Source organism: Sebastes umbrosus, chromosome 3 (genome assembly GCF_015220745.1).
Source record: "Sebastes umbrosus isolate fSebUmb1 chromosome 3, fSebUmb1.pri, whole genome shotgun sequence".
Lineage (NCBI taxonomy): Eukaryota > Metazoa > Chordata > Actinopteri > Perciformes > Sebastidae > Sebastes > Sebastes umbrosus.
The window spans coordinates 7,654,194-7,672,318 of NC_051271.1; the positions used below are offsets into that span (position 1 = coordinate 7,654,194).

General features: G+C 40.1%; 2 protein-coding genes across 6 annotated transcripts in view; one reads left to right on the forward strand and one right to left on the reverse strand.

The window, feature by feature from the left end:
- Positions 1 to 397: 397 nt before the first annotated feature.
- On the forward strand, positions 398 to 10,510 carry c3h19orf67 (chromosome 3 C19orf67 homolog). Of its 5 annotated transcripts, none has more exons than XM_037763968.1 (8): positions 398 to 529; positions 4,681 to 4,851; positions 5,708 to 5,852; positions 5,935 to 6,073; positions 7,064 to 7,176; positions 8,108 to 8,305; positions 8,421 to 8,567; positions 9,846 to 10,510. In XM_037763968.1, the coding sequence occupies exons 1-8, from the start codon at positions 511 to 513 to the stop codon at positions 9,967 to 9,969; spliced, it is 1,056 nt and encodes a 351-aa protein (XP_037619896.1). In that variant the 5' UTR covers positions 398 to 510; the 3' UTR covers positions 9,970 to 10,510. The 5 variants fall into 5 exon arrangements, with proteins under 5 accessions (XP_037619896.1, XP_037619897.1, XP_037619898.1 ...); XM_037763969.1 differs by having other exon boundaries at positions 7,067 to 7,176; XM_037763970.1 differs by lacking the exon at positions 398 to 529 and adding an exon at positions 545 to 683.
- Positions 10,511 to 12,903: 2,393 nt separating this feature from the next.
- The window catches only part of si:ch211-214c7.4 (nascent polypeptide-associated complex subunit alpha, muscle-specific form), a 37,531-nt gene continuing 32,309 nt past the window's right edge, over positions 12,904 to 18,125 (reverse strand). Inside the window, exon 6 of the mRNA XM_037763967.1 lies at positions 12,904 to 16,945. Within this exon, the coding sequence (XP_037619895.1) occupies positions 15,843 to 16,945 (1,103 nt within the window). The 3' untranslated portion in view covers positions 12,904 to 15,842. The remainder of the gene's footprint in view (positions 16,946 to 18,125) is intronic.

An 18,125-nucleotide genomic window follows, 5' to 3' on the forward strand; every position in this document is an offset into this window, starting at 1 on the left:
CATAACTTTAATATTCTTCCGAAATGATATTACATTCACACGTTATCGGGCGAGCAAAACTGAAAGACAAACAATACGCAAAATTAACGTATTACATGTTGAACTTTATAGTTACAACATTTTTTTACAGTTGCAACCTGGTTTTTGAGAAAGATGTTCAATTTACTATGGTATAAAATAGATTTAAATTTCTTCCTGACGATTAAACTAGTTAGCATAACATAACAAAAAAAACATAAACATAAAAAATCAAGAAATAAATAAAGTTTTAATATTACAAGAACTTTCTTGTAAACTTCTAACTTTATTCTTGTAATATTATAACTTTATTCTCGAAATCTCAGATTTATTTTTTTCCTCAATGTGGCCCTAATCCTCCGTCGCACTGAGACACCAAATAAAAGCAAACATTATAAAATAACAAAATAATTTTGCTTTATTAATTCTTGCTGACCTTTGACCTTTAACCCCTTGCAGCCATCAACCTTCACCCAGAGCGACGCAGTGACCATGGAAACGTGGGAAGAAGGTAACGGTAGCCTAGCCGCTAGCTATGTAGCTTAGCTCGTCTGTTATTACGTTAGAATTAACTGCAGCGTGATCACACATTTAATGATGTCGTGGATTAATTAGGTCAAACCCCCCCCCCAACTAGCCGAACGGGTATACAGTCGTTATCTCAGGTTGTTACTTAACTAAAAGTACTTGGGTACATACTGCTAGCATCGCGACGGTTAGCTAGCTAGCTAACCGTCGCGTTAGAAGTTAGATGACAGTTAGCTAGATGACAGTTAGTTAGAAGACAGTTGGTTAGAAGACAGTTAGTTAGAAGACAGTTGGTTAGAAGACAGTTAGTTAGAAGACAGTTGGTTAGAAGACAGTTAGTTAGAAGACAGTTAGTTAGAAGACAGTTAGTTAGAAGACAGTTGGTTAGAAGACAGTTGGTTAGAAGACAGTTAGTTAGAAGACAGTTGGTTAGAAGACAGTTAGTTAGAAGACAGTTGGTTAGAAGACAGTTAGTTAGAAGACAGTTGGTTAGAAGACAGTTAGTTAGAAGACAGTTAGTTAGAAGACAGTTGGTTAGAAGACAGTTAGTTAGAAGACAGTTGGTTAGAAGACAGTTAGTTAGAAGACAGTTAGTTAGAAGTTAGTTAGAAGACAGTTGGTTAGAAGACAGTTAGTTAGAAGACAGTTGGTTAGAAGACAGTTGGTTAGAAGACAGTTAGTTAGAAGACAGTTGGTTAGAAGACAGTTAGTTAGAAGACAGTTAGTTAGAAGACAGTTGGTTAGAAGACAGTTAGTTAGAAGACAGTTGGTTAGAAGACAGTTAGAAGACAGTTGGTTAGAAGACAGTTAGTTAGAAGACAGTTAGTTAGAAGACAGTTAGTTAGAAGACAGTTGGTTAGAAGACAGTTAGTTAGAAGACAGTTGGTTAGAAGACAGTTGGTTAGAAGACAGTTAGTTAGAAGACAGTTGGTTAGATGACAGTTGGTTAGAAGACAGTTAGTTAGAAGACAGTTGGTTAGAAGACAGTTGGTTAGATGACAGTTGGTTAGAAGACAGTTGGTTAGAAGACAGTTGGTTAGATGACAGTTGGTTAGAAGACAGTTAGTTAGAAGACAGTTGGTTAGAAGACAGTTAGTTAGAAGACAGTTAGTTAGAAGACAGTTGGTTAGAAGACAGTTGGTTAGAAGACAGTTAGTTAGAAGACAGTTGGTTAGAAGACAGTTAGTTAGAAGACAGTTGGTTAGAAGACAGTTGGTTAGAAGACAGTTAGTTAGAAGACAGTTGGTTAGAAGACAGTTGGTTAGATGACAGTTGGTTAGAAGACAGTTGGTTAGAAGACAGTTGGTTAGATGACAGTTGGTTAGAAGACAGTTAGAAGACAGTTGGTTAGAAGACAGTTAGTTAGAAGACAGTTAGTTAGAAGACAGTTGGTTAGAAGACAGTTGGTTAGAAGACAGTTAGTTAGAAGACAGTTGGTTAGAAGACAGTTAGTTAGAAGACAGTTAGTTAGAAGACAGTTGGTTAGAAGACAGTTAGTTAGAAGACAGTTGGTTAGAAGACAGTTAGTTAGAAGACAGTTAGTTAGAAGACAGTTGGTTAGAAGACAGTTAGTTAGAAGACAGTTGGTTAGAAGACAGTTAGTTAGAAGACAGTTAGTTAGAAGTTAGTTAGAAGACAGTTGGTTAGAAGACAGTTAGTTAGAAGACAGTTGGTTAGAAGACAGTTGGTTAGAAGACAGTTAGTTAGAAGACAGTTGGTTAGAAGACAGTTAGTTAGAAGACAGTTGGTTAGAAGACAGTTGGTTAGAAGACAGTTAGTTAGAAGACAGTTGGTTAGAAGACAGTTAGTTAGAAGACAGTTGGTTAGAAGACAGTTAGTTAGAAGACAGTTGGTTAGAAGACAGTTAGTTAGAAGACAGTTAGTTAGAAGACAGTTAGTTAGAAGACAGTTGGTTAGAAGACAGTTAGTTAGAAGACAGTTGGTTAGAAGACAGTTGGTTAGAAGACAGTTAGTTAGAAGACAGTTGGTTAGATGACAGTTGGTTAGAAGACAGTTAGTTAGAAGACAGTTGGTTAGAAGACAGTTGGTTAGATGACAGTTGGTTAGAAGACAGTTGGTTAGAAGACAGTTGGTTAGATGACAGTTGGTTAGAAGACAGTTAGTTAGAAGACAGTTGGTTAGAAGACAGTTAGTTAGAAGACAGTTGGTTAGAAGACAGTTAGTTAAATGACAGTTAGTTAGAAGACAGTTAGTTAGAAGACAGTTGGTTAGAAGACAGTTACTTAGAAGACAGTTGGTTAAATGACAGTTAGCTAGATGACAGTTAGTTAGATGACAGTTAGTTAGATGACAGTTAGTTAGATGACAGTTAGCTGGATGACAGTTAGTTAAAAGACAGTTAGTTAGAAGACAGTTGGTTAGAAGACAGTTGGTTAGAAGACAGTTGGTTAGATGACAGTTGGTTAGATGACAGTTAGTTAGATGACAGTTAGCTAGATGACAGTTAGTTAGAAGACAGTTGGTTAGATGACAGTTGGTTAAATGACAGTTAGCTAGATGACAGTTAGCTAGATGACAGTTAGTTAGATGACAGTTAGCTGGATGACAGTTAGTTAAATGACAGTTAGTTAGATGACAGTTAGTTAGATGACAGTTAGCTAGATGACAGTTAGAAGACAGTTAGTTAGAAGACAGTTGGTTAGATGACAGTTGGTTAAATGACAGTTAGCTAGATGACAGTTAGCTAGATGACAGTTAGTTAGATGACAGTTAGTTAGATGACAGTTAGCTGGATGACAGTTAGTTAAAAGACAGTTAGTTAGAAGACAGTTGGTTAGAAGACAGTTAGTTAGAAGACAGTTGGTTAGAAGACAGTTGGTTAGAAGACAGTTGGTTAGATGACAGTTGGTTAGATGACAGTTAGTTAGATGACAGTTAGCTAGATGACAGTTAGTTAGAAGACAGTTGGTTAGATGACAGTTGGTTAAATGACAGTTAGCTAGATGACAGTTAGCTAGATGACAGTTAGTTAGATGACAGTTAGCTGGATGACAGTTAGTTAAATGACAGTTAGTTAGATGACAGTTAGTTAGATGACAGTTAGCTAGATGACAGTTAGAAGACAGTTAGTTAGAAGACAGTTGGTTAGATGACAGTTGGTTAAATGACAGTTAGCTAGATGACAGTTAGCTAGATGACAGTTAGTTAGATGACAGTTAGCTGGATGACAGTTAGTTAAATGACAGTTAGTTAGATGACAGTTAGTTAGAAGACAGTTAGTTAGATGAAAGTTAGTTAGATGACAGTTAGCTAGATGACAGTTAGTTAGATGACAGTTAGCTAGATGACAGTTGTCTAGATGACAGTTAGTTAGAAGACAGTTAGTTAGATCACAGTTAGTAAGATGACAGTTAGTTAGAGGAGAGTTAGCTAGATGACAGTTAGATGACAGTTAGCTAGATGACAGTTGGCTAGATGACAGTTAGTTAGAGGAGAGTTAGCTGGATGACAGTTAGATGACAGTTAGCTAGATGACAGTTGGCTAGATGACAGTTAGCTAGATGACAGTTAGTTAGATGACAGTTAGTTAAATGACAGTTAGCTAGATGACAGTTAAATGACAGTTAGTTAGATGACAGTTAGTTAGATGACAGTTAGTTAGATGACAGTTAGTTAGATGACAGTTAGTTAGATGACAGATAGCTAGATGACAGTTAGTTAGATGACAGTTAGTTAGATGACAGTTAGCTGGATGACAGTTAGTTAAATGACAGTTAGTTAGATGGCAGTTAGCTAGATGACAGTTAGTTAGATGGCAGTTAGCTAGATGACAGTTAGTTAGATGACAGTTAGTTAGATGGCAGTTAGCTAGATGACAGTTAGTTAGATGACAGTTAGTTAGATGGCAGTTAGCTAGATGACAGTTAGTTAGATGGCAGTTAGCTAGATGACAGTTAGTTAGATGACAGTTAGTTAGATGGCAGTTAGCTAGATGACAGTTAGTTAGATGACAGTTAGTTAGATGGCAGTTAGTTAGATGACAGTTAGCTAGATGACAGTTAGTTAGATGACAGTTAGTTAGATGACAGTTATGCTAACGTTGGATAACAGTTGATAAACAGGTCATTCAGTGTATGTAGCTGTCGGTTAATGTGGCGTTTTATGTTTCAACAGGTTTCCTCAGAAATACCAGCTTGTTAACAACAGAGAACATGACAGATATTGAGGTTGAGTTGGAGGTCCAGCTCTCCTCCAGCAGTGAGTTTGTGGGTCTGCAGGAGGAGATGAGCGATGAGAGGAAGTCAGACTCCCCCGAGGAGAGTCCTCTAAACACCGGACCAGGAGGTCAAATACTGTCCCCTGCATGTTATGGAAACATGGGTGTGTCATTTATTATACTCAGTTTTACCTCTCATTCACTGTTGTTTTTGGTAATTTTACAGGTCAGCAAATTTCATGGTAATCAGGTGATAATTAGCAAGTACATTATTTTTAATTTCTTTGGAATTACTGCCAAATTACACCAATATTTACCTCAAAATGTATGGAAAATGACTCAATTATAAATATTATTTCCTAATTATATGCTAAAATAGCATTACATATATAATATATATAATATATATATATATTTATTTATATATATATATATATATATATAACTAATAGAATACACTTATGATCAGACACATAATAATTGGCAAATAACTTCTTTGAAATTTCTTAAAAAACTCCCTGAATCATGACATCAGCTACCAGGTTACATTTGTGTAGACAATAAGTCACACAATAGTGAGATTTGTGCCTGATCAGCAGTGTCTTCTATTAGTTTTGGTTTTCCACTTCAGATGAAGGGCCCTATTTGAATGATTATATGCTATTTCAGCATATAATTATTAAATAATTCTTATAATAAAGTAATTTTCGATACATTTTGAGGTAAATATTGGGGTAATTTGGCAGTAATTCCAATGAAATTTCAAATAGGTTGATTGCTAATTATCACCTAATTACCATGAAATGTGCAAACCTGTAAAATGAAGCGTTACCTTGTTTTTTTTGTTAAAAACAACCAAATAACAACGATCCTACCAGGCACCACCACTTTAAATTCATTTGTATTTAAGAATGGTTATAGTGGAGAGAGATGGAGTATAATTCAGTCGTTTCTGTTGCTATGATGTACATTCTTTTGTTTCAGAGGTGGAGGAGCCTCTGTCGTTGTTGGCTATCGCGGCTCTGGCGCCTCCCTGTGGCTTTGACTGCGAGGTCATCCAGTCTCTGGATCTGCAGCTCCAGTTCCTCCTGAACAAAGCAGATGACTTACAGGACTGCCTGGCCAACGAGTAGGGCTCTGGCTAGTCATAAAGCACTAATGTTACCTGGCAATTTCTGCTACTTTATGATCCTTTTTTTGTGTTTTTGCAGACAGGGTCATCTAGAGAGAGAGGCTCTTGCTGCTGCGGTGACAAGTTTCCTGTACACCTGTCAGCCGTACTTTAACCACCTGGAATCCACAAGCACCCTGTCCCAGCACACCCCTCTGCCTTTTAACACCTACACAAGGGTACGTTCTCTTAATGGGCTGGTCCACCCATCTTATTATAAAACACATTTTCTCACCAGTGGTATTAGATTAGACTAGATTAGATTAAATGTTATTGTCATTGCACCACATAGTATAAGTACAACGAAATGCAGTTTTGCATCTAACCAGAGTGCAAACTAGTTAAGTGCTGATTAAGACAATATATACAAATGAAGTGGAGTTATATTTAAATCTATACACAGAGAGGTTATGTACATAGAGCTATATGCATATGGGACTAAGTGAATATATAAAAGATGATTATTGGAGAATAGATTTTATATATACACAGGTGGAGTCATAAATTATATATACACAGGAGAGGTTTGTACAGATACATGTGGACATACGGATAGGTTTAGTTTTATTTAGTCAGGTTTTGGAACTAACATTGGAACTACTTTCTACTGAAAAAAGTTATTTTTTTCTGGAAAGAGATGTTGCGGCTGAATTTATTTAAATGTCACATAAAACTAAAACTGCTTGGCTAGACACCCCTGGAGTTTAGGGAGAAAATATACACATGCATGAGCTACCTAGAGACAATGTGCCTTACATTAATGTATGTTTATTTCAGATCTGAGTGAGTCATTTAGCAACTCTGTAAGCAGCTTTTGTATCACAAGGATGTTGAATGAGTTCTTAGAATAAATCAGTCTAGATTTTTGTCATTTCTAAAAAACTGGAAAAAAATGACTCTTCCCAAATTTAGGGAAAATCAACGTGGAAGGTTTAGAGACCATTTCATGTAAAAATACATCCTTAAAATCAGGTATCGACAACAGATTGTCTGGATTTGGTTTTGTTTTGTTGCTGTTTTGAGCTTCATTTAAATGTTCGTATGCCTAGCTTTGATCGAACGCAACAGACATCGCACCCTCTCTCAAAAGTTTTTGAGCAGCATCCTGGGAATAAACATAGTTTAACAACTACAAGTTGAGTCTAAACTTCTACTCTGTGTGTGTGTAGCAGCGTATGCAGCTGTTGGACTTCTCTCAGCAGCTGTGTGACCGGTTGGAGCAGCTGGTGTTGACCTACGCCAGCTACAATCTCCTCTGTTTGGACGAAACCGAGCCTAACAGGTACATGCACATTAAAACACCAGGATCCAAGAGCCATTTAACAATTTATACAATGAAGAGGTTGCCTGCGAATCGTCGGCGAGAGACAGGAGCCCAAATAAGCAACTACTCTTTAGAAACAAGCCAAAAATAAACGCAACTACCAATATTTGTAAGCGACTTTTCAGGATAACAAGCCCAAAGTGGCTTATAATAAGAGGACTTGGCAACTCTGGTCTCAAACAAAGGGATCTGAACAGAACACACACCCAGACTTTATATAACCTCCCCTCCTCCCCTGGATGATGAAGGTGAATCTGCATCTACTACTACCTGGTCTCACAGAATTGACTGTCTGGAGGCTTGAGATTTTTAACAGCTGCTCCTTCAAATATGACATATTTGAATTGAACTTGAATCTCAAGCGAAATTGTATTAGCTGCTGACATGTTTTCAATAGGTGCTATAAGTGTTATTAATCGGGCCACAGGTCTGGTTAATTTACTCAAGCGGCATTTGGTTTCATGTAAATTATCCACTTTTCCTAATTTCTGTCAAAAATTCTTTCATTTAAGCTTCATTAAACTTTTCCACTGAATACACTTCCATAACAAACCGTTGCTGGAGGACTAGATTCATGCCAGTTTGTTGTTATAGCTTCTAGCCATGTATCTGTCTCTTCCTCATACAGCTTCCTCTAAGTACCTCACAGCACAATTGTGTTCACTAATTTCAGTCCCTACTAAGGTAACAGTAAAACCTTTAATTCATCAGGGAAGGTTGTAGAAGGGGAAACTTGAGCTGTACGGGTTTCAGTATACTATGATATGTTTCTAACAGCTGAATCCTGGGACTGTTGCCGCTGTAACATCTAATTTCCCCGCAGGAACCGATCCATTTTCATATCCTCTCACTGTCTTAACTCTCCCAAATCTCCCGTTTGCATTCCCAGCGTGTCTCCCTTCTGCATCGGTCAGAGACATCTCGGTCCGCTGAGGCTCACCGCGTTCCGCTACTGTAAGCCCACGCCGTACCTGGCCCGGGTCGACACCGGCCTCCACAAACGCATGCGCTGGAACGTGGAGAGACTCCCAGACGAGCAGCAGACAGATGAGGAGAGAGAGGAAGAAATAGTCGGTGACACAGAGTAGTGAGTCTGGATGATATCTCTACCGTACTTGTTGTACTTTCTCTGTTTCTACATTGCGACACACCCATCTTACTGCTAATATACATCTGTTATTAATCTTTTATGTCCCGTTTAGTTACTTCCTGTGCTATGAGGACATTCCCAACGCTCACGCAGAGGCTGGCGGGGATTGCCAAAGCGTCTCTCACGGTAACGTGGTGAGGATGTGGTCCATCGGTCAGTGGGTGCAGGTGTTCCCCGACACAGACGACATCTACGACTGGTATACTGATTTACATTCTTTCGTTCGTTGCTCTGCAGCTTCTTTTACTTTACTAAGAGACTTTTCAATGCTCAGTGGTCTCTGGAGGAGTGAAATGTATCGAAAAGATAAGTAACAGATCTATCCAAAGCAAGACATTCCTGACATTATTCGATTCACAACAGCCTTCAGCTAGATGGAACTGACGTTCTGGTGTCGTACAGTAAGCAGTCAGTGTCAACAAAAAAGTAGAACAAAACTGAGATTTGTATATCAGAATCATTTCCAGGGTTGAGTCCCGTGGTGAAAAACATCTAAACATTTTGAACGATGACAACTTTTCATTTTGGTGACCAACTTACTGACCCAATAACTAAGTTTTGAAGCATGAATGAAGTGTTTTGGGTGAGTTACTACCTTTTGCAGATATGCAATAGAGTTAATTGCATTTACAGTTTAGAGAAAGTTAAGACTGATGTGAAAAATGAGCCAAAACGATTGAGAAGACCTAACATACTAGGACTACCGACTGAATAAGAAACAACCATCATAGGAAAATGTTAACTTATTTCTTCTCAAAGCTTTATTATAATATATATATAATAATGTAATCTGAAGAAAAACAAACAGATTATTATTATTATCTTATGAAGGTTACAGTTAATTTGCATATTGTGTAAAATGAAAATAGACCTGAGCACATGTCTGTTTCTCATATCTCATGTGTGATAACTTTGACTCATATCCACCGATCAGCCATAACGTTAAGACCACTGAGAGGTGAAGTGAATTATATTGACTATCTCGTTACAATGGCACCTGGCAGTGGCTGGGATATATTAGACAGCAAGTGAACATTTTGAACTTTGTGTTGGAAGCAGAAAAAATGGGCAAGCGTAAGGATGTGAGCGACTTTGACAATTGTGTGGCTAGACGACTGGGTCAGAGCATGTCCAAAACTGCAGCTCTTGTGGGATGTTCGCGGTCTGCAGTGGTCAGGAGGACCTGCCAAAAGTTGTCCAAGGAAGGAAAACTGATGAACCGGCGACAGGGTCAGACCCGAGGCTCAGTGGTGCACATGGGGAGCGAAGGCTTGCCCTTGTTGTCCAATCCAATAGAAGAGCTACTGGAGCTCAGATTGCTGAAAAAGTGAATGCTTGTTCCGATAGAAAGGTGTCAGAACACACAGTGCATCGCAGTTTATTGCGTATGGGGCTGCGTAGCCGCAGACCGGTCAAGGTGCCCATGCTGACCCATTGTTATGGCTGATCGGTGTATGTTCCTTTGTGTTCCTGTCAGGATCCTGTGCGAGGTTCCTCGGGGTAGCTACCACCGGCTGCTGTTTCTGGGCAGCGAGGAGCCGTCTAGCTGCAGCGCTACAGACTGCATGCAGCAGCTGCTGTCGTCACACCAGACAGAGTGATGCCAGTGATGTATTAGCACACATGGGACATCTGCCTCTGGATCAACAGCATGTGAAAAGAGACGGGATGTTCAATTTTACGTCACACAGGATGGATCAGATAAATCCTCACGCTAGTTCTTAAGCAAAATATGTGTCGTTGAGTTTATGGGAGGTTCTAAGATTGAACATCTGGATGTCTGAGCAGAAACACCCGAGCTGAAATCACAAGCACGTCACATGACTAAAAGCCAGAGTGACGTGGTGCATTCAGGACCTGTTGGGTTTTTCCACGTTTAAAGCTGAAGAGGCTTCCGTTTTCAGAATATACACTGTGATAAGTGTTGGTTTTAAAAGTTTTATAGTCAAGTTATGTAAATAATAGTTTTATGCTGTTTGCTGTGAGTGTGTTTAACGCTTGTTGTTTGCTGCACGCTATTTTGTTGTGTGTGTGTGTAAAGATTTTATAAGAGATTGTAAATATTTTGTTGAGTTTTTACAACAGTTCATACATTTTAAGAGTCCAGAAGAGTTATTAAAAAAACATTTTATTTACATGAAACATTGCATTGAAATAATTACACACAATCACAGATTTCTGTCTTTCAGAAAGTTCAAATAAACAAGGAAAACTTTACATTTTTAAAACAAGCTGCCATGATTTTGGGCTCCACAAAGCGAGAGTTCCCATTTACTTCAACAAGTTCATCAAGCCATTTAAATTAGTCCTCAAAGGCCTCACTCCATTTTCAATAAATTAATATCTAAAATGTGAGATTTAATAACTTTGAGCCTAAGAAACAAATGTTTGTTCACTCGACTGTGTTCAGTTTGACCTTGTAATCATTCAGCTCATCAGTTCTGTTGACTGGACATAAAGAAGAAGACGGTTAATTAATTACAACAAAGAATAAAATCTACCATTTACAACCAACATCCTTCATTCTCTATTCAATAAAAATCTATATATGACTCTTAAAGGGCTTCTATACTTCTAAATCTCTAAAGTACAAAAGTAAAGTGGGGTTTCCCTTCATTACAGTGAGCAGTCGTTTTTAAACAATATACACAAATGCTGACAAAAACACTACACAGATATGTTGAAGAAAGCACATTTAAAAAGTCCAGCTTTGTCAAAGAATGCAGTGAGCATAATGCGTCCTATCTGGAGGACGAGGAAGCAAACATACATGAACGCAAACACCTGCTTGCTTCTCAGCTGCTACACATAGGCTTTGATAAGAGAGGGGACAAGTTAGTGGAATCCACAAAAGGGCAAAGGTTAAAACACTGGATGCATATTCATACTTGGCTCACTGTTTTCAACTCAGTTATTAAAGAAAAATCAGCATTTTGCTATTTGACACCGGAGCGCAGAAAGACAAAGACCGACCGAATACAAAAGCTGATTCAAACAGACACGAGTGGAAATAAATTACATTTTCTGATGGTATTTCTGTGCCCTCCATTTAGGGTGTTTTCACATATTGTCCTTATTAAACAAACCAAACTCAGTCCTCTTAAAGTGGACCAACAGAGAAGGGACTCTGTTCTTTTTGCATTCACATAATGTACAGCGAGCCGGTCATTGTTGTGAAAGAAACCCAGAGTAGCTGTACATTATCCCGCTTATTACAAGGCTACTTACTTAAGAAATCAATAATTTGACACAAAAACGGACCGCCAGAGTCCGACATCAGAACTGCGCCCATAGCAACGGTCTGTTATTCATAACAGTGGTCTGCTATAAAGAAATAACAGACCGCAGAACGCAGAGATTAACCAATCAGAATAGAGTATTCAACAAAGCCGTGTAATATTGGTCGGTAACGATCGGTGGCTGATCAAACAGGCCATCCCTAACGGCAAGCCTAGAGGGCTAAAATACAACAGCAAAGGGTAAAGCGAACCTGGAGAGCGTTTTGTTCACAATGCACAGGTTAAGCAAACCACAACGCAGACTTAAACCGAACTCAGACCACGACCCGAGGAGGTCTGAGTACGCTTCGTTTCAGAGGGGTTTGAGTTCTTTTGGAGTCTTCACATATGTGCAAAAAATGCTGATTAATCGCTCTGAGTCCGATTGGAGGGCTGAAAGGGACCAAGTGTGAAAACACCCTAGATTTATAGTCCAAGAAACGGTCAGCAAATTACTAAATGAGTCCTAAAAACGTCCTCATCTTTCAACCTGTGACATTACAGTGAGGCTCAACGACTGACTGACAAACACACAGTATCCAGACAACAGACTGACAACAACACACAGACAACACAGATATGAACGTTTACAACACACTTCTTCCGTACCATCACAGTTTCAACAACAATGCAGAGTTAATACCCAGAATAACCTGATATTCAACACTTCCCTATTAATAACCTTCATGTCACACAATAAAGTGACCTGACCTTCACAGCAGTATCGGTTAAACCTCAGTTTGTAGGTAACGCTTCATGTTACAGGTCCGCAAATTTCATGGTAATAAGGTGATAATTAGCAAGTAACCTATTTGAAATTTCTTTGGAATTACTGCCAAATTACCCCAATATTTACCTCAATTTATAAAAAATTACTTTATTATAAACATTATTTAATAATTATATTCTGAAATAGCATATAATTGTTAAAATAAGGCCCTTAGGCTTGAGAAGCGGCTGCTCTTCATCGGAGATGGAAAACCAAAACGAATATAAGACACTTCTGATCAAACACAAATCTCACAATTGTGTGATTTATTGTCTACACAAATGTAACCTGGTAGCTAATGTCATGATTCAGGGAGTTTTTTAAAGAAATTTCAAAGAAGTTATTTGCTAATTATTATCAATTTACCAGCAGACATGGAAATAAAGCATATCAATTTACTTTGTATTCTTTTCCTGGAAATGTATTAAATAAATTACCAATACTACTGGGAAATAGCGGAATATAATTATTAAATAATGTTTATAATAAAGTAATTTTCGAGGTAAATATTGGGGTAATGTGGCAGTAATTCAAAAGAAATTTCAAATAGGTTACTTGCTAATTATCACCATGAAATTTGCAGACCTGTAAAATGAAGTGTTACCAACCAGTCTTGTATAATATCCAGCCATCATCTGTCTGTAATCTGTGGCTGAAATAACATCATCTAGCATGAGAACCGAGGGGAGACTACACATATGGAAGAAGTTAATACGTGGCTCCAGAACAGTGACCATAAAAAGGCAAAAACAAGCCCTCAGCAGTATTTCATTTAACCAACAAGTCTCATCTCTCGACACAATTATATGTGCATAACTAAAACCTCATTAGTGCGTGACTCCAGTGTTTCAAAGGGAAATGCTTAGACGTCCTACTGACCTTTGGTAAAGAAGGTCCAAACAGCTCAGACTGAGACCATGTAGTAAAATCATCTCTAATCAATACATTTCTTTGACCTCAGTTTGCAAACGCATTATAAGAAAAGTAAGTTGGACTTAACCAGCCACAGTGTCCAAGCCTCTATTATCTAATTGATACAAGACTGAATCTGATTAAGTGCAATCTCAGAGTCTTTTATCACTATTCAGTAGCGAGACATCTCCAGTGTATTCATCATTTTAAAATAAGGTGATAAGGATGTGTGTATAAACAGTCATGGCTTCACTTAAAAATGGCTACAGTAGGTGAGGAACACAAAGTAAAACAACCTGATCTATCAGTCAGTTTACCTTCGATTGATAGTGGCCATTTGGCACCGTCGGCGTGGCGAGATTTGGCATAATGAAAACAGTCCAGTTCCAACCCTGTTAGTCAGTAGCACTGATGCATCATGGGATTCAGTCAGTAATCACGTGGGTCCAGGTGGACTGACATGTAATATAATAGTCAGTGTAGAGTTTGTGCTTGCAGTGGTGTAGGATGTCGAGTGAGAGGTGCTGAGTTTCAGTGCGGTGTCGTGTTTGTTTTCGTCTACTCATGTTTCTGTGGCAGAGATGAGACGCCGCTTCTTCACCGGCAGCACCAGAGACTTTCTCACCCTGAGTACAGACTCTTAAGCAACATTGTAGATGCCACAGAGGTCATGTCCTTTGTAATTGTGTTGAGTTTTTTGAGGGTTTTAGCAACCTGTAGGTAGTTTACATTCTAGGATTAAAAACAGCGTGCAATGATAAATAACGTTTGATTAGAAATGGAGTCCGCAAACGCAAACAAACGACCAGACTCCAACACAAACTCCCCAGAATAACCCCCCCCCCCCCCCCAAAAAAAGTTATATCTGGTGAAACCCGTCCTGCAAAACAGGAATGTGACCGATGTCGAGGGAAAACTAGGATCAACATTGGTGGGTCCTTCGATTCATTGAGGGACCTTTGTTTGGTTTTAGGTATCAAAACCGAGCCTGAGCTGGCAAAAGTCCTATTGGACATATAAGCTAACATTACTGCAAATCATATGAAATATATATTGATATTGTGCTTTTAGCTGTCATCACGTTCAGTCTCGTGTGTGTCGCCTCACTGTTTTAACCGATGCTCACTCACGTCTACGTAGTGCGAGCACAAGCAGCAGGACGCTGACTGTCGTTGACTTAACGGCCACAGGTGTCGCTGTTAACAAGCAGTTTCTGATTCTTACATAGAGCCCCTTTAAGTCAGGAAATATCTAATTGAAGAGTATGACTTAACACTTAATTCTGTATGCTATGGACACATTTCGGTTGGTACTGGATTGAGGCTGCATACGGAGAGTTTTATTCCAAGATGTGTAGAAAAGGCTTTGAAAAAAGCATTTAGATTTTCAGATTGGTAAATAAAATGTGCGTTCAGTTAACTGAATAAATAGAAAAAATCCAATTAGGGGATAGATCTTGGACTAATGACCTCTGCATTTTTAAAATCCTGACCCTGCTCTTGGTCTACATACAAACTGGACCTGCTTCACAGACTTGACTTACCTCGACCGCAACCATAATCTAATCCTCAACTTTCTATGTCCTAAATCTAATCATTTACTTAGTTGGGAGTGGTAGCTAGTTAACCTGGGGGTAAGCACTACCAGAGAGTCTGGATTCAGGGCAAGAAAGTTGTTTACCTTTTTTTTTGCATCAATAAACAGCATACATGCTTGGAGAAACAGCCAACAACTGAACTGCAGCACCACCAAGCATTCGTATCTGTGTCGTATGTGCTTGTTTTCAACTGTACAGTTAGAAATCCCTGCCTCTCTCATGTGAATCTATAGCAGTGGTTCCCAACATTTTTACCTCATTACCCTACAGTTTGTGACCAGATCAACTAAAGAGTGATTATTCCCTCTCAGATTGAATGCTTAAATATAAATCAGTAGTTTAAAAGAGAAAAACAAGTAAAAACAAATGAACATTGTGTAGCAGAATCATGTTTTTTCTAACCTGTGACCCCTTGTTGGTTGGGAACCACTGATCTACAGCAGCACAAGTTTATGCGTCTACCTCCAGGGCTGGGCCGTATATAAATATAATTCATTGTCCATTCATCATGGATTTTATGCAATTTCTCCCAGGTTATCTTTCTAAAATACTTGGGAATTTAAAATAACCCTTTAGTACAATGTGATGGACATCAACAAAGTGATCTAGTTTATCTTCCTCAACATATTGTGATGAATATCAATGTCAAAGAATTTCTTCTAGTTATTGCAATTTTTTTCTCACATTGCCCAGCCCAAATATTTACTTCAAGCCATCTGTACAGCTGATCTCTTAAGTAAATATTAATTGTGTGTACAGGGCTGCTCTGTATACATGTGTATATCACCTTCCAGTCTTGAATTCCCATGTGTATGTGTGCTAAAACAGACAGCACTTGTGTCAACTTCCCTGTATGAGTGTTGTTAATGTTTAACAGTACTGCAGGTGTGTGAGTGAAATCACACACACTTGCGTCCCTCAGTGATGCGTCTCCAGCTCTACCACCGTCCACTCTCCCTGCGGGGAGCTCCCAGTGGCCTCTGGAGAGAAACTGCTCACGGAGGTGACGGTGGCAGAGGGAGGGGTGAGCGGAGGCAACAGGCTGGGCCACAGGCTGCTCTCCAGGGGGCTCAGGGTGCCTCCTGCACCCCCCGGCAGCAGCAGCAGGGAGGAGCAGCCGTCTCTGTTCAGCAGCAGGGTCTGGTTGATCAGCTGCTGGACTATGTCCACTTTCTTCCCCCAGTCCAGGTCCAGGGGTGGAGGTCGCTCCGGAGACTCGGTGAGCAAAGGGGAGGAGCTGTCTCCGTCCTGGGAGGGGTTGCTGGATGTCTGAGGGGAGTCCCGGAGAGGAGGAGGGCTCTCGGTGGACGGCGAAGAGTCTTGATGTTCGTCTTTATCCGATGTCGTTCTTTCACAGTAGTCTGTCTCTTCATTTGTCTCTTGTCTGGTCTTCTCTTTAGCAAGGTTGAGCTCCTTCTTTCCCTCTTCCTCTTCATCACTATTCTCCAGGGCTTCATAGATGGTGCAGAGGCCAGAGGATGGAGACAGCAGCACTGTCTGACCTTTATTAGACTGTTGCAGCTCTTGTTGCCACTGCATGATCTGCTGCCTTTCCTTCAGTTCCTGTTGTTGATGCTGCAGCTGCAGTTCAAGGTCTCTCCTCTGCTGAATCTCCTCTTCTTTCCTCGACTTGTCTTCCTCTTCCTTCTTCGTCACCTCTGCCTGCTCTCGCGTCTTCCTTTCCAGCTCCTCTTTATTCCTCTTTATTTCCTCTTCAGCTTCCTCCTTCTTCTTCCTCTGCTCCTCCTCCTCCCTCGTCTTCCTCTCCTGCTCCGCCTCCTCTAGCGGTCTGCTCTGTTGGTCCCTGCGTTGCTGCATCTCCAGTAGCTGCCTCTGGTGCTGCTCCAGCCTGCGGAGCTGGGGGCTCAGCGCCTGCTGGCCGAGGCTCCTGGGCGGGAGGTCGGCGCAGGTCAGCCTCGGCGGGGCGGCGGCGGCGGCGGCGAGAGGTTTGACGAGGTCGCAGTAGGTTCTGGGGTACGCCGAGTGATCGCGGCGGTGAGGGTGCGGTAGCGCAGTGAAGCCTGTGTGTGAGAGGAAGCGGGAAGGAAAATTACAGTAGCGTGATGTTATAAAACAGGTCACAGGCAGCAGGACAGTGACAGCAGTGCAATGTGAGTACAAGCAGAAGGGTGTAGAGGGAAGGGGGTGGCCGAAAGAGGCTCGTACTTGCAGAAGGAATAGTGGAAGCATTGTGAAGCCAAGCCCAAAGGTCTGCCAGTGGCCTACAGCACCAAACTGACCGGCAATTATTTGTGGTTTTGTACTTTGAACAAGTGACAGTGGGACATTGTTTCGAAGCTGTGCAGCAGTGACAGATACAGCCTGTTAAGTATTCAGAGGGGTGGAGCCACAGTATTTGTGTAAAAATGGTGAACACACCAGAAAATACTGACCTAAGGTGAAGTGACTGGGGGTGGTGGCTGGGGCAAGGGTGGAGAAATTTGTGCAGAGAGCAAATGTGCATACTTATCGTGATTTTTTTCCCCCTTTTTTTTTTACATTTAAAAAAAATTATACCCAGAAAAGAAAGATTTTTGTGTGCAAAAAAAAGCAGCCAACTTCCTGTATATGCAATCACTATCAACTATGGTGAGACATAAACAACCACAGAAAAGCGAGCTTAAACCGTCATCACCCGTGAATGGAGTTTATAGTTAGTCAACCAGTGATACATGCAAAAGCTCTCCATGCATTTATAGACATCCAGCATCACAATAAAAAAACTAAAACAATAGCTTGGCTTTAGAAGGAAGTCAAAGAAATCAAGTCCTAGAGCCAGGCTATTTGGCTGACCCTGAACAAACCAATCCAAAGTAATGTAATGAAAGTCTTTGTGCAACAGTGACATGCATGAGTTAACATTAATACAGTGCTGTAGAACAGTGCAGCAAAAAAAGGTAGTAGAAAAGAGCTAAAACAGCAACACACCCACAGTGCACTGGAGGGAAATTAAAGTAGCAGCAGAATGAGCAGGGTTGGTGTTCTTGAGGCTGGACGATGAGATGTCAAACTTCTTCTTTTGCTGCTTGAGAAGTTGATCCATGGATGAGAAGGTCTGGTGGGGATGATCAACTCATGGCAGATTCATTCCAGGCATGTGGTTTTTCAGACCGGTGAAGTCTTTGAGGAAGGACATGACTTCCATTGTTCATCGTGTCCAGTTTTCAAAGAAAAGGCCACAATATATGTATGAGTGTCTGT

Excerpts from the sequence above, each read along its gene's own strand:
- c3h19orf67 (XM_037763968.1), top strand. Across the intron at positions 4,852-5,707 it reads TCTAAACACCGGACCAGGAG|AGGTGGAGGAGCCTCTGTCG; the intron begins GTCAAATACTGT and ends CTTTTGTTTCAG. Across the intron at positions 6,074-7,063 it reads CTTTTAACACCTACACAAGG|CAGCGTATGCAGCTGTTGGA; the intron begins GTACGTTCTCTT and ends GTGTGTGTGTAG.